Source organism: Ixodes scapularis, unplaced genomic scaffold (assembly GCF_016920785.2).
Source record: "Ixodes scapularis isolate PalLabHiFi unplaced genomic scaffold, ASM1692078v2 PGA_scaffold3__209_contigs__length_174095766, whole genome shotgun sequence".
Taxonomy (NCBI): domain Eukaryota; kingdom Metazoa; phylum Arthropoda; class Arachnida; order Ixodida; family Ixodidae; genus Ixodes; species Ixodes scapularis.
This window is the reverse complement of record NW_024609868.1, coordinates 118661278-118677640: the sequence shown is the minus strand read 5'-3', so window position 1 is coordinate 118677640 and position 16363 is coordinate 118661278. Positions and strand designations below refer to the sequence as shown.

Here is a 16363-nt window from a genome sequence, read left to right as displayed (position 1 = left end):
CACGAAGCGAGGCGGCTTATGCCGTAGCCCGAGCAGCTCTCATCCGGGACTCGTCTCCATGTCCTGAGAGTCCATTACCAGACATGCGTTATAGAACGTACTCAGTGATTCAACGTAAAGCGAGACGGGAGTTTCTACCACCACACAAAAGCTTAGACAGAGAGGAAGAACATCTCTGGAGAAGATTACAAACGGACACGATCATCACACTAGAACAACTTCACATATGGTATCCAGAACGATTTCACACGCTGAGATGTCCTTTCTGCGACGCACCATGGGTCTACCTGCATCACCTTGTGTGGGTATAGAATCAGATACCCGGCCTTACACGAACTGAAGAACCTTCGAAAGAGGAGTGGGAAGCAGGACTGCTAAGTGAGGATGCCAACAACCAACACGTGCTTGTAGGAAGAGCTGTCGTAGTTACCACTGTAATTGGAGCCCTGGACAAAGGGCACCTACCCATATTCTCTACAACTTTACTTCCATATCACCCCCTTTTTTATTCCATCTATCATTAAACAAAGTTTTCAACAACAACAACATAAACTAATAAAAAAATCACGAGCCATTCCATTCTCTGAAGGTGGATGAACAGCGAGGCTGTTCAGCACATGAAACAGACCCGCCCCGAGGAGCCGGAGAAAACTAGAGACACGCGACGGGACCGCCACCCGGCGGAAAGTAGACACGCGCAACGGGACCGCCACCCTCGAGAGTGTAAGAAAAGGATTAGGCACGCAAGCGCTTGGAACGACGACAAAGAGAGGGCGGTGCGAGCGTAGACGTGGCCGACGCGGGTCGCACAGCGGCAAATTTTTGAGAAACCTCTATTATCTACCTGAGAGTCTACTGATAATTAAAATGGTACTTAGTGGTACTAATCTGTTGAATAGCCATACTGCTGAATTACCTAAGCTTTGAAGAGAATGCAGGGAATGGTGTTCCTTGCGCCGCATGTGCCGGTGTCTGCAGTGGTATTCTAAAGCAAAAGCCTAAAACAGATGGCATCTTGCACGCTCATTGTCACCGCTTTACGTCAGCGCTTTATTTTGTTTATTGCCTTCGAATCTTTTATACGGGGAAGGCGTGCGCGTGCGGCGCCGGCGTCTGCAGCAGTAACAGCAGCAAAAGCCTAAAGCAAAAGGGATGTTGCACGCGCGTTCGTCAACTTTTTATTTTGGTTCTTCGAATCTTTTAAACGGAGAAGGCGTGCTCGTACGGCGCGTGCGACGGTGCGAGCACAGAGTTTCTAGTGACTGCACACAAAAAATCCACGGAGCCCTAGCCATAAACAGCTTAAAAGAAATGAAAGACGTTTGCAAATCTCTGTAATGTGAAACTAGAGCGCAGCTCATGAGGAGGAGGAGGGGAGGGTACGGAGGGCAGAGTATGCCCCTACTCCTCCTCTCCTCCTCCTCCCTCCATCCTCCTCCTTTCCTCGTTCTCTATCCTGCCGCTGAATTTGTTCACGGGTGACGTGACACGAAGTCGTGGCGTCATTTTTCCAGCTGATACTGAATTGGTGTTGAGGTCACGTGACGTCAGTTTCCCCGCTAAATGTATCGGGGAGACTTCACCCGCTAAATTTCGCAGGGAAACATTTCCGCTAAATTCAGCATCAAATTTTTCCGCTAAATATAGCGGAAGAATTTCCACGCTAAAGTTGGCGGGGAAAATATTCCCGCCAACCCAAAAGCGGGCGCCTGAGAGCTGAGCTCTAAAAATAGCTGCATGTGCACATCTTCTTTCGTGAAGCTCATCTTTTTGAACCAGAACAGCTCCAATTTTCCATTTTAGCTGGGAAACTTAACCCGGTAAATTTATAAGGAAAATTTTAGCGCTAAACTTGGCGGAGAAATTTTCCCACTACAGTTGGCGGGGAAATGTTTACGCTATATTTCCCCGCTAAATTTAGCGGGAAATTTTCCCCGCTAATTTTAGCGAGGAGCGTCCCATAATGCAGCACGCAGTTACGCCGACGCCGACGCCGGCGCCACTCAACCCGCAAACGGGCGCCTAAGAGCTGCGCTCTAAAAATAGCTACAGGTGCATATCTTCTTCCGTGAAGATCATCTTTTTATTCCAGTACAACTCCATTTTTTTTTTGTACGATTTTTGCCGATTTTGATTTAACCGACACGGGGATTAATTTCTTAGGGTTTATAGGTATTTCTCGAACACACAAAAATATAAGTAAGTACACGCAGTACTTGAACAAACTAACGATGACATATGAAATTAAAATTATGGAGGAAGGTTCAAACTTACCAGACTTATTCCAAAATCCGGATTGGTTTCGATGAGCCACGAACATGAAGCACTATTCGGGTATATGTTGGGATAGTTGGGACTAGAAATTCGGCCATGGGGACCAGTGATGGTGTAAACGCACGAATCTATATAAAAAAACATGAAACTATTATTTAGAGTCACATTTAACGATCAAACGAGGCTTGGAACACGAAATCTATTAAACTGTCTCCCGCAGTAGGTGAACCAAATTTTTTTAATCTGGAGGACTACGGCACCGGCGTGCGTGCGTAAAATGTCCTCTGCGTGAAGAGCTGTTCGAACTGTACATGCTACACAGCAGATGCAGTGCACGGCATTTGCTGTAACGGAGGTGAAGGTCTCCCTCCAAGCGCAATCAGCCGTAAAAAAAAAAAAGAATATGTATATATATATTAGCGAAGGAAATTGACTGGCTCCTGTGGATATAGCAAGAAATATTTTGTGATAATTAAAAAAAATTCCCTCACACAATTTATGAGAAGAGGAGGAGTATTTCGCAACATCTAACATCCATAGCTCAAACGCGCTAGCCCTTTCGGCCACTGACCCCCTTAGGTTTCGGCACCAAAGTACTGTTGCTTTGCTTTATTTTATTTATTTATTTATTTATCAATACCGTAGGTCATTGAAGACCCATACAGGAGTGGACATTTGTACAGACAAGAAGCACTACAGCGGTATGAGACATTCGTAATAAAAAAGACAAAAAAAGAAAACATATAAGCGGAATGTTATGGTAGTGCACAGAAGTGAGAGTCTCGGCAAAAAACTGCTCTGATGCACTATTTACGATTTCTACCGGTAACTTATTCCATTCGTCAATAACACGGGGGAAGAAGGAATATTTAAATGTGTTCTTTTCGGCTGAATACGGCCTAATCGTCTTGTTATGGTTGGTTCGCTTTGAGTGCACAAAGGGGCTTTGAGGTATTTTTCTTGTGCTATATTTGTTGTCGGTACAGTGCGTACAAAATCTTTAGGATAGCAATTTTTCTTCGATCTCTTAGGGTGTCCAACCTTGCGTTCGGAAGCATAGCGGTAACACTAGCCTTCCATGAGTAATTAGAATGGATGAACCTTACTGCGATCCTTTGCACTTTTTCCAGCTTATTGTCAAGGTAAACCTGATACGGACTTCAGATAATACTGGCATATTCCAACACTGGTCTGACCAGTGCCTTGTATGCTGACAGTTTAGTTGCAGACGTAGAGTTTTTTTTTTAATTTTCTTCTCAAGTAGCCGAACGTCCTAAATGCATTACTGCATACGTTTGTGACATGTGTCTCCTACTTAAGGTTACTGGAGATTTTAACCGCCAAGTACGTTATTTCATTTACTTTCCTAATAGTTTATTTATCTAACATATATGAGAAGTCTAGCGGGTTTTTCTTGTTAGTGATAGTGATTACTGCAGTTTGGTCGTGCTTGATTTTTATACCCCATCTCTTACACCAAAGGCTTATGTTTTGTAATGATTTGTTAAGAATTATCTGATTCCCAGGTCCAGCTACGGTTGTATATATGACGCAATCGTCGGCCAAGAGTCTCACTTTCACAGTTGGATCAACACAAGCCGGCAAATCATTTACATACAGCACAAAGCAGATGATGTTAACTTTAATTTAAGGAAACTAATTTATTGACAGTACTGACGATTCTAAAGCGGCTTGCTGCGCTCAATTGCTTCTTCCTTCAGTCGATTTTGAGCTCGTCCTTCATCTTTGCTTTCTTCTTCATCCTTTTTTTTTTGCGTTCAGCAAGTCCATAAATTACAAGTGTTGTGCAGATAAAGGCAGTACTGTGGAGACAAAGGCAGCCTTTGTCTCCACTGCACTCTTCGATTGGCATCCGGCGTTTGGCTTTCGCATTTAAACGCGTTCGACGTGTGATGCAGAGGCAAAGGTTTACGTTTACCCACTAATCATTCCAACCAGAGCTCGGTATTTCGAACTCTCACGCGATCTAGTCCTCTCCTCTCCCTCAGTTGTTGTCCACATAGGGAAGACGAGCACATGCAGCACGTGTACCTACGTTTCTAGCATTCTCTTTGTTGTCTGGGCAATTTTGCGAAAGGTCTATTGTCTTTTGCTAGCCCCAATTCATGTTATCCCCTAAACGACCGATTAACTCTCTTCGCGATAAAAACCATTACTTCGCTTTAACCAGGCAATCTCCTTCTTTTTTATTTTTATTAGTTGGTAAACCTACGAGCCGTTGGCAGCAGGGGAAATTAAGAATGCTCCGGTCGTGCGGCGCGCATGAGTCTGCCATATTGAAGGGCTTTGCGTGAAGCTATACTTTGTTTCACCTTACGTACGAGCGAAGCCGAAGCTACAAGCGTGAGCATTCAGTCTGAAACGGTGCCCGCACTATGCTCTGTAGCTTTGACTTCGCTCGCGCATAAGTGAAACGAACTCTAGTGCTCCCGCAAGCCTTCTTTCACCTTCATGAATTCACTTAACACCGAGTTAGTTTCTAGAAAAGAAATCTGTTCAGATACGTTCCTTTGCATGGACGAAGTTACAGTAAGAAGACTTGACTGGTGAACACGTACCGTTCCTTCTAGTTGATACACGTGTTCGTGCAGCTGGTCCCAGAATGAACTGCCCATTGGCGTCTCTCAGTCCTTCCCGTACGTTGACTGTATACGTTGTGCCAGGCATCAGGTCGACGATACTTACCGACCCGGGCGTGAAAATTGTTTTACAGACACCATTTTTGTTGCAGTATCGCACTTGATAGTGAGAGTAGCGGCTAGGCGTAACGTTTACTTCGAATGAAGTCATGGTAACGTTTAAAACTTCAAAGAATGGAAGATCTGAAACACCAAAACGAAAACATGATATTTTAATTTTCTATTTAAAATTGTTACCAAGATAGGGCGGCGTAGCAGTCGCCAGCAAGACCATCGTGCGTTAGGTTTTTTGTGCTGGTCCTGCCTTCATAAAATACATTCAATTTTTTATCAACTCATGTAATCTGCCCGTTTCTGCTGACCGCATCAACAATGTTACAATACAGTGCCTTCCAAAACTAAATATAGTTTTGTAAACGTAGAAAATGATGCGCCGGTCGATGTGGAATCGGTCAGTTTTACGTCAAAGACACGGAGGTGTTTTCAGTTAAGGGAACCTACTAAAATTGAGCGATTCACTAATAACGTAGAAATCACACGTGATTTATGTTGTTTGTTTTTGTTTTTGAACATTAGAGTTGTTGGCATTGTCACCAGATCTGCAGGAGAGTTTAAAATTTTGGGCGCTTGGTGCAACACCAGATTACTTTGCAGAACAATTTGTCATGGTAGTGTGACTGAGGACACGAGCACTTGCGTCGGATCGGGCAGGTTTGTCGCGCATCTGTCTCGCGCTTTAGACTACGTCTGCTCCGTGCCTGTGATGTGCTTCACCCACCCGCTGTCACGGCTGGATTTCGATGCTATCGACGCAACAAAACAAGTGTAGATACGCACACGCATTCCCATTGCGAGGGAAGGCGGCAAACGCGTGCTGGAAGCAGGACTTGTACAGCTTTCTCAGCCCGGTGCCATTCTCTACGTTCGTGCATACGGCACATGACACGCTCGCTTTCTAAAGCCGCGCTATGACGACTCGCTCTAGACGGCACTCCCGGCGCGATGTCTAGAGCCGCCGCCAGGTAAATATGAGCAAACAGCCGTATAACACGGCAAAATAACGCGGTTATCTGCTTACTTGGCGGCGCCATTAACTGAGGTTACTAAATTACAGTGAGCTTGCCAATAGGCAAGCTGGTGATATTGATTGGTAAGATGAATAAAGAAACTTGAAACTTGAAACACCTGAGAGTTTCGTGTGGGAAGATTAGCCCGCCTACGCTCGAGTTTATTTTTTCCCCCGAAAGATGTATTCCAGTGGTCGAGTTTTGTTTAAAAAAATAGAAAAAAAAAACTTCCAGCCTTTACACTCTAGTGAAGAATGAAGACCAGCGGAGGTGTACAATGGAAAGTAATAGCCGGTCGCAAGTCGTCAAGCCAGAGTGGAAAGGCTGCCGCCATCTATGAGCGACGGCGGCAACCAGATACGTGGCTTGCCGCCGTCGCTCATAGATGGCGGTAGGTGCCCAGAGTTCGGTGTCTTGATTTTTTTGCGGGGGACACGATCCTAGGGAAACTGCCCCTTAACAGCTCCACTGTAGAAATGGTCGATATACAGTTTTTTTTTTTTTTTAATTTAACGTGTTTTCAAGCTGCTTAGGTTAAATTAAGGAGCATCAGATAAAAAATTTGAAGGCGAATAATTGTCACCTTTCTTGCGTCCGATTTATTCTTGCGCGTCCACTTACATGATATTCCAGCGGCTTCAGATGCATAACCTGACGTACTTTACAGAGCTTCTTTGTCGAACGTTGAGCTCTCATCCCTCGAATTCAATCCCGAAAAAGTGTTTGAAGCCTAAATCGGAAGAACCAGTGCTCCCATTGGCACGTATGTGAAGTGAGCATCACGTGCATAGAGCGTCTAATTGGAAAACTATAAATAGCTCAGCAAAGGAAAATACCGTGCGAATATAATGTTTATTGTTCACAAAAAGTCATAGCAAATACAACCACCGCCCGCAGTGCGTGCAGTTTTGCGTAGTAAGCGCTGACTTTCAAATGTGCAATCACCGCTTTAAATCTACGGCCACGACCGTCAAAAGGTGAAAAGACTTTCAAGTCGAAGAAAAAGACATCAGTATAAAAACAACTAGGGGGAGACCTTGCGGCCTCGGTTACTTCTGTTACACTTCGCTCCATATATGAAGCACACGGACGCCACCTCCTCCATATTATGACCGCCTTGCATGCAGCGCAGGCGAGCCACTGTTGCACGTTAAAGCCTGCTATACTTAAATCGATAGAATAAAAATAACAAACTGCCGAATGTATTTGTTTGAAATGTTGGAAAAGACTCAAATAATTTTTAAAAGCCGCTTGATAAAAATCAAGCCGAGGTTCGTAAGAAAACAACATTTCGATTGAAAATAACGCAATTAACAATAGTAATTTATGAACCCTTTCTTGTAGGAATATGCGAAAGATGTAATATATATTTTGTGGCGGTGTAAGAAGAGTATAATATAGAAGACGTGATATATGTAAATATCCTCTAACATACTGTTTGGTGGGAACAGCGCAAAAAGGACGTAGGACCAAAACGATGAAACACAGAGATAGGGCGCTGACTTACAACTGAAAGTTTATTTCTCTTTTTGCAGAGCAATAAACTTTCAGTTGTAAGTCAGCGCCCTGTCTCTGTGTTTCTTTGTCGTGGTCCTACGTCTTTTTTTTTTTTTTTTGCGCTGTTCCCACCAAACAGTATTTTCCACCAACTAGCGAAACTACATGCCTTGTTGCTCCTCTAACACCGTTAGGTTACGAGCATGCTAATTTCCACGAGAATATGTTTAGTCTTTTAAATTTGATATAAAAAGCTACTGAAAATTTTTTTTTATTTAAATCGTGCTGCCCATTCTTATTGAAACTGGAATTGAAATAGGTACATTTTCGGAGTCAAAATCCTATATGTAGTATATATCTATCTATATATATATATATATATATATATATATATATATATATATATATATATATATATATATATATATATATATATATATATATATATATATATATATATATATATGTATATATGTATATATATATATATATATGAAGAAAGCTCGTAGCATACGCTAAGAGCTTTCTTCAAAGCTCTTAGCGTATGCTACGAGGTATCTGGGCTTCCAGATAATAGGAGTTCAAAAATTAAGAAAAAGATAAAGATATTTTCTATACTAGTTCTGGTAGCATTTAGAAATGAAGAACTGTTATTTCCAATTCTAGAGAGTATCGCGGCTCATACTGACAAATAAAAACTGATTCAACTTACAGTCTGATTGTTTGAAGATGGGCGTCGCAATTCCAGGCGTGCATTTTCCCATGCCACAGCTCTTCACACGAACTGATACATTTGACGATGGATTCACCTTATGAATCGTTATGTTGTATACTGACGCCGCATCTTGTTTGGCCGTCACATTAATGAGGACGTCTTGTGGATTCAGAGATGTGTTGTTACTTGCGACCTGTACAAGAAAATGCGACGGGATAGAGTTAGGCGACGGTCATCGAAGGTGACGAAGGTCACATTATTATAGGGCGGCCACCCCCCCCCCCCCCCCCCAGCACATCTTACGCTGAAAAACTATCCGGAGACCCGGTGCCTGCAGAAAAAAAGTTCGAACTTTCACCGAATACGAATTGGAGCGGCGGACTAAATCGACAGGTAAAATTTTAAGGTATAGCTTGCTTTCTGTGAAAAAAACTAGACCAAACACTTGCCAGTGTCAATGGCGAGCGGACTCGCAGACAACCGAGTTAGCGATGGTGGTTGCGAGTGGCGCCAACTCCCCATTAAGGGTGTAAGCAGAGGGCTAGAGCCCTGCGCGGAAAACAGTTTCATCGTCCGTATCCGATCCGCATCCGCAGACGTCGTATTCGCAGTTGAACAGCATGCGCAATGTGATTAAATAATTGTATCCACATCTGATCCGCATGCGCGGAGTTTGTATGCGTATCCGAATCGCGTTCGCTAAATTCGTAACCGCATCTGACTCTCAATCCGGGCAGTCATTTTACTTCGTAAAATCAAGCGCGGATAAAAATTTAAAAAAAAAGCATCTGGGTCTATTTTTGTTACAGAACACTCTTCGCGTCACGATACGCTGAAATCATTTTATCGTAGTCTGTTTTATAGTATTTATCAAATAAGCGATCATCCTTCCAGGGACACTTCGCATCACTCAAAAGATGACGGCAGTTATGAGATCGAATTGGGAGTCCGTGTCACTGACACTAGGTTCAAAATATGTGCTCAAACAGAAACAAAATATATATTTATTTTTCTCTTTGATTTGTAAAACCCACTATAAGCAAGACATATTTTATAAACTTGAAAATGAACAAAGCACAGACAAAAACAGTGTGTTATTCTTCTTAAACCAAACAATACAAAACGGCGAGAGCAAACGCGCTCACTGGCAGCAGCAAAATACTCGTGTATGCACATGTGGTAAGGCGCAAGTACACCACTGGAAAAACATCACCAAATTCAATTGTAACACCCCTATCGATTTCAGTTTTAAAAGTGAATTCTCAGCGGCATGCTGGGAATCATATACTAAAAACAACTCAATGCCAACTGTCAAAAAAAAAAAAAAAAACACACACACACACACATTCAACGTTTCACTTGTGGAGGTTGCTGTGTACATAAAACTAAGGTGCCTAGAACAAACATGATATCGCCTTCATGAAAGGATGCAGACTGGCTCCTCTTTCTTAAAATAATACCCGCTAATGTGAAGTTTCTGACTATTGGTGCACTTGATGCAGGGGTGGCACCCATGAACTGCATTACAAGAATGAGCTGCGCAAACTCGTGCTGGAGCAAGTTCCATCAATTCAGAGGTTCGAATTTAGTCTCCTCAATCTACTTGTAGGTCAAGAAGCCACATGCAGTCCTCTTCCACTTTTTTGTGGCTTGTACGCTTAGGGATTTTTTCGCGCAAAGAACCTTTTGCGCTCTTTCCCTGCCAAACAGGACGACTCATGCTCCGGCATTTTTTTTTTCTAGGGACAGCATTTTTGGCGAGATAGAACGTTCTGAAGCAATCTTTGGTGAAAATGAAATCTTTCTTGATGCAAAGAACAACTTTCGTCCCGATTGGCACGTTTCATCTTAAAGTATTTGGCTCCCGCAACGCATTCGATGATACACTTCATAGTATCACTCAGTCATTCACTCTACTCTATGAGGTCGCATACGTGTATCGGAAGCCTCGGCAAAAATATAGGTCCGGACCCGCGGATATCTACATCAGATCTGGATGTGCAGCCCCGCATCCGCATCCGGAATCCGACAAATCTGATTCATTTTTATTCGCAGCTGAAGTTTACTGCGAATATTTGCTGATGATCAGGGGGTAATCCGCGGATATGCAGGGCTCTACAGATAACACAGTCTGTCGTCTACTCGCGGCGCCTATCGGCAGATGGTGCATAGTTGTAACCCGAGACTGGGGATACGGACAAGGGACAAAACACAGAACGAGTTAGCGACGACGGCGCTAACTCAGTCGTAGGCTATCCTGTCCTCCGTGGTCCTGGCAAGATTTTGGTGCAATATGTTTACAGAAGGGAAGTTATACCCTAGAACATAGCAACCTAAACTGCTCCACTCAGCTCTTTCTTTGTGAAAATTTGAGCTCTATGTGCAGGCACCTACTTTTCCGGCTCGTTTTACAGCATTATAGACTGTGACCACTCTATAGTATATAAAGAGCATGGCCAAAAGCCAGCTTAGGAATGTGTTTGTCCCAAATAAGGCGATATGCGGAGGGTTTTGATGACATAAACATAATTCCAAATGACAAATCATCATTGCTATTTTCGCGTGAAAGATACTCTCGCGTACTTTTATTCGTAAGGATATTTTTACAGCTCGGGGCCACATGGAACTACCGCTCTTGAAGCAGATCGTAAAAATCAGCTCTGCACGCTATGGCCGTATCATTTACCATGAAAGTGAGACTCAGACGCGCATTTATTTTCTGAAATCTTTGAAGTAAGTACTTGTCTCATAATTTACCAATAAAAAGTTTCCCATGACTGAAAGGAAGGTATTTTTTTTTTAATTCAAGGTAAAATATTGCTGCGAGTCATTAGAAAGCATGATTAAAAAAAATAAAGAAAAATTGTTTTGAATTTGCTGAAATTCCTACTTTTCCTGAATCAAATACTCAAAAGGTCCCCAATACCACTTTTTTCACTTGAGTTTGAAAAAGACTGAACTCGTTATGGAGCCATTGGTACATTTTTGTAAACTACATTGTCGTCCCACGCAAAGCGCACTTTTGGGGTTTATTAAAACTTGATTTAGATCCATTGAACCTACGCCTTAGACATATGTGATGGCCCCCGAGCTCGTGGGAGCTAAGGACCGCTGGCCGATTTAGTACAAAATGAAAAATCTCAGAAAAAATACGAAATGCGTGAAACCTTATTGGCAGCGACCGCAAAATACAAAGGGCGCTTCACTAGCTATAGTTATAATTGTTTATGACGTAGAGGTTAGGGGAGACAGAGCAGATGACGTAGGTTCCCCGGGTCGTCAGCTTGCTTTATGCCGTCGCTTCATGCGTTGTTTGGGTAACACGCTAAGTCCTGTTTCACGCCTTATGTTCGTCTTGGGAAATGTGTAAGGGTAAATACATTTCATCGAGGCTTGAAGTTGGGTTACGGGTAGTTGTAATGTGCGAACACTTTTGGAGCTGAAGTGTTAAAGCTTAGGGGCGTTAGTGTACTGTTCTCTACCACATAACTAAAGTTCTGGATAATTAAAATAGACTATCGAGCGCTTTTCAGCAGTACGGCAACTATGACAGTGAACAGGGTGCTCCTCCTATCAACATTCGAACGTGATGAAACCAAGAAAGGAATGACTCACAAAGTAGAAAATGGGCAAGCCAAACCTGATAACATCTCGCGTATATAGTAAACACTTAAAAAAATTCGGCAGATACACTTAAGACTCCTTACGCGTAGGAATGCGAGAGCATTCCTACACGTAGGAAGCTTTAAGCGTAGGAATCCGAAAGCATTCCTACACGCAGCACATTGGTCGAACTACACTTAAGGAGTCTTAAGTGTAGGAATGCGCTGCGTGTGGGAATGGGAAAGCCTTCCTACACGCAGCGCATTGCTCGAAGCGGCACGCCACTTCTTCCATTTTCACACGGCTCTCCGGCGGTGACATCACGCTCCCCCACTGCGCAGGCGCGGCACACCCGCCGGCTCTACGGGTTCCGTGACAATGAATGTGCGTTGCTGCGCTTTTTTTTTTATTTCTGAGGCGCGTCCGCTTTGACATTGAGCGCCCCGCCGGCTTCTGTGACGAAGCACCTGATATGAAGCGTCGCAGCCAATGGGAATTTAGGTGACGCTTTCGCTGGACTGACAAAGCCGGCTTCGCTCCATGACAGTTAATGATTTGTCATTAATAAAAGTGTCATCGCGTACCCTATTTTACTCCACTCTGTTCTGTGAGTGCTGGCATGTTTATCACTTCCAAGTTTTTTGTGTTTTTTTCATTTTTCAAACTGGCGAACAAATACTTTCACGAAACAATTCGCGGTTTCTGGCTCTCGGAGTTGTTTCAACTACAGTTGTTTTCACCTAAAAAAAATATGAAGTTTTGCGAATTGTTTTATACGCCGCGCGAAGTAGTTCTTGCGAGATTTGGTTGTCGGAGGAAGCAGAGTTGCTCTTGGCGGTTGAAACCTGTACGTCTTGATAAGATAACATGTATACAATGAAAAATGCACCTGCATATATCTTAATACTCTACAGGAAGAGGGAAATTAGTAATACTACGCGAGAAGCCGGACTTTTTTTCCTACGCCTCTGAATGTGAAATCGAGTTCCGATGCCTATTTATACGCAGTGCCGGCGTGAAGCTTGCGATATCACCTCCACTACCAAGGCCTGTAATATCGACGCGTAGTAATTCCGCGACACTTTAATATCCCTGAAACGAGTGATACACCTGCTACGGACTACGACCTATTGTGTGTTTGTTCTAGCTGACTAAAAATCGCGAAAAATTTGTGGTGTGCGTCTCAGCGAAAGCTTTAAAAATTATTATAAATCATTAGCGAAGACTTGAAAAAAAAATCTATAGCCTTAATTCGTCGGGTCGAGTACGGCAATTAATGAAGTTATGAAAATTGTATCCTTTTTTTTTTCGACCAAAAGCCATGATATGGCAAACTACTTTCCCACACGTTCGGTGCGAAAAAGGGGAAGTACAAAAAAAAAAAAAAAAGGTTTAAACTTGGTCAGCACGCGTCCGTAAGAATGCTCGACAGAAGCTGTCGATCCATACTTGAAGAGACGGGTTGATATATGCTAGCCGCATTATCAAGAACAGGTGTGCGGCACCAGCTAACAGAGAAGTGCGTGCGTGTAGTCATGAGGTGACAGCACGTCCTAGACTCTGGTGACTGCACAACCTTCTCTTTCTAGAAAAGTGAATACAATTTAAAAAATAAAATAAAATAAAATCAGACACATCGTGAAGAGGGCCGCGCACGCTGTCATGTCAAGCTCAATGCTTAATTTTGAACATTTTAACAATTCTTTCTATAAAAATCTGCTTAGAGATGCTGTAATTCAGCGGAAAAGAAAATACGTATGATAACTGTGCTGGTTAAGCCATGCTATCATCAGAAAAAAAAAAGGTGATGTTTTTAAGTATCCTCATCTGGATGGACTTTCCCTTCTCAATATTGGGTGAAGAGCAATTTGCCGGGTGTCCCAAGTAACTGAAAAGAAGTACGGTTGTCTGGCGGGCCGTCACAAAAGGCAACCGCATGGCCTCTCCCCCCCCCCCCTCCCCCTTCCATATGACACGTAATAAGGCAAGTGTTTTTGCAAATCTAGGAGCAGGGAAATAAATTCCATTTTTGGCTGGAAACAGCTTTGAAAATAATTATGGTTAATATCTCTCCGATGGCAAACGAAGTTTTTGCTCGATCTAGTGAAATAAGATAGTTTTAACGCAGCCTTCCTGACAAGCATCAGGCAGGCTCCCACGCGTTTGAACAGAACAAGGTCAAAAACGTACGGCTTCATCGTCGTCTGGTACACTTTGTTCCTTCTTGTCTGTTTGAGAGGTATCCAGGGAAATGGCTGAAATCTGAAAATACCAATTGCAAAACTGTGTAAAAAAATTGAGGTTTGAAACAATGTAATGAATTGTTCATGCTTCCCCGAAGCCTCGTATAAATGGCCGTCTTGCTAACTAACGATTAGAACATTCCGACATGGATGTTCAAGCATCCGCAAGATAAAAGAGTGCAGCCGTTCATATTACATGCGCAAGTCGTTTTTTTTTTACATTCATTAATTTACGTGTGATTAATTTAGTATTGTAAAACCAGCACCCATTTCAAAGCCGTAACCCGTGACGTTCCTGAATTCTAAAAAAAACTGTCGCGAACACTTGGAAAAATCCAAATAGAAATGTACCGTCGCCACGAAAAAAACATAGATTTATCCTTTCCCTTGTGTATTTAGCGTGAGACATTTTGTTGATAAACATAGGAAAATAATTCTACATATACTCGTAGATTGCTAAAACGTCCACATGGACTTGAAAGAAGGTTCTGTCACTTTTTGATTCCGAGACGGGGTTTCGGAACGCCTACGTCAGTTACTGATTTTTCACTTTAGAGCTTGATCGCCTTAACCGACTCAGAATACGACTAACATAAATTAACACTACGTTTCACATCAAAGTCCTATACAACATGAGATGTAGTTCATAGTGCGATTGTTTCAATTGCTTGGTCGATATTAAACAATCGTTGCGGGATTAAAGACCCTTTATTTTTATCCGTTTTGTGGAAACGTATTTGGTATGTCACTTGACCATGTGTGTTTGCGTGGGTGAGGGGGGGGTGGGAGGCAAATGGAGAGGAAGACAGGGCACTCTAGGAGGGTGAGGAGAGGGATTGGTAGAAGCGAGAAGGATGAGAAAATAGAGAGGAAAAGACGGGAATAAAAGGGAAGGGAGGGAGAGGGAAAACACCGTAGGAGAATGGGGAGAGATAGACCTTTTCAGCCTCCGTCGCATGAACGCTGCCATCTTGGAACCACGTGACGCAGCCGCCATAAGGTGGCTTTAATTCGTCGCTCGTCTCTCCCCTGTGTACCTTGTCGAAGGCGTTGCATTCGTGTTTTTCGTCGCGTTTCATCGCGTTCCTCACCTTATTTTTTAAAGCGCCTCCCGATGATTACAATTACAATCTAATTTCATGCCATCAATATGTACACGACGACATTTGCAGTTAATTTTGTAACATATTTTCACCGTCGGCGTACCGGATACATGTGAGGAGGTAGGAGGTGCAGGAAGCAGCGTCAGCCTGTTCTGCACATTGAGCCCAATTATTTATCAGAACTAAAGTTCGCTAAATAATAGTGCGGAATATTTCAAACGAGTATAGCGCAATGTATATTTGTGAGAGTGCATTTAGGATCTTAAGGATTGGGACCGAAATACTTCGCATGTGAAGCTATGTGTGTTTCCTGAAAGCGTCGTGCTTTGCTTTCATAAGAAATTTAGAATAGTTGTTTTTGGTTCGATAGGGGTATATAAGCTAGGTAACGAATGTTTAACTCACATTTTATCTGATGCTCTGGATAATGGTAATGTCCACATCAAGCGATTTGTTTGCTCAGGATATTACACCTCTCGGGCGTACCTCAAGGAGTCGTCCTGGGACCGCTCTTGCTTTTATTCTTCATCAATGATTTCAAGGTACAAAATTCACCCGTGCAAAGTCGCCTTTATTTGCTGAGGATTGCGTCTTATTCTCTAGTGTAAACACACTGTCAGATCCGTTAGAGCTGAATCACTGTCGATTCACCTAATTCAAGGTGTGTAAAATGAAAATGGTATTGAATTTCAAGAAGTGTGTTCGAATGTCTCCTACGCGAAGATCTTCACCATTAGTCTTTTACGTACTCAATTGCTCCTGAACCACTTGTGACAGTTAATCTATTTGATATCTTGCTGTTTCAATTACTTATGAAATAATCGGGAGCACTCTTGTAAACTTTATCGCCCAGAAAGCTTTGCAGAAACTGTGGTTACTTAAACGCTACCTGTAAGGATCGACGAGGGGTCCGCGGGTGGGCCGCTCGCACCAGGGAGATTTGACTGGGGGGAAAGCATTAGTGTAAACACTTCCCTTGGCGGGCGACCTCGAGAGACAGGCGTACTTTACGACGCAAGGTTCGGAACGCGCGTTTTCTGCTGAGAGAATCGGAGCGTGCGTTCCAGGCCGGGAAAATAAAGTTATACCACCCACCACCACCAGAACGCGGTGGCTCTGGTCGGCGCTGTTTACACGGTGCGTTTACATCGGTTTAGTCTTTCTCGCCCGAGTGCGGGATGACTTTATTAGTCGGCGCTAT

The 16363-nt window shown here is 43.1% G+C and overlaps 1 protein-coding gene across 1 annotated transcript in view; it reads right to left on the bottom strand.

Annotated features, from left to right (window-relative positions):
• The window catches only part of LOC120840601, a 103994-nt gene that overhangs the window by 51561 nt on the left and 36070 nt on the right, over window positions 1–16363 (bottom strand). Inside the window, exons 6-9 of the mRNA XM_040211180.1 lie at window positions 14007–14078; window positions 8211–8406; window positions 4854–5117; window positions 2275–2402 (exon numbers count right to left, since the gene is read on the bottom strand). Of these exons, the coding sequence (XP_040067114.1) occupies window positions 2275–2402; window positions 4854–5117; window positions 8211–8406; window positions 14007–14078 (660 nt within the window). The remainder of the gene's footprint in view (window positions 1–2274; window positions 2403–4853; window positions 5118–8210; window positions 8407–14006; window positions 14079–16363) is intronic.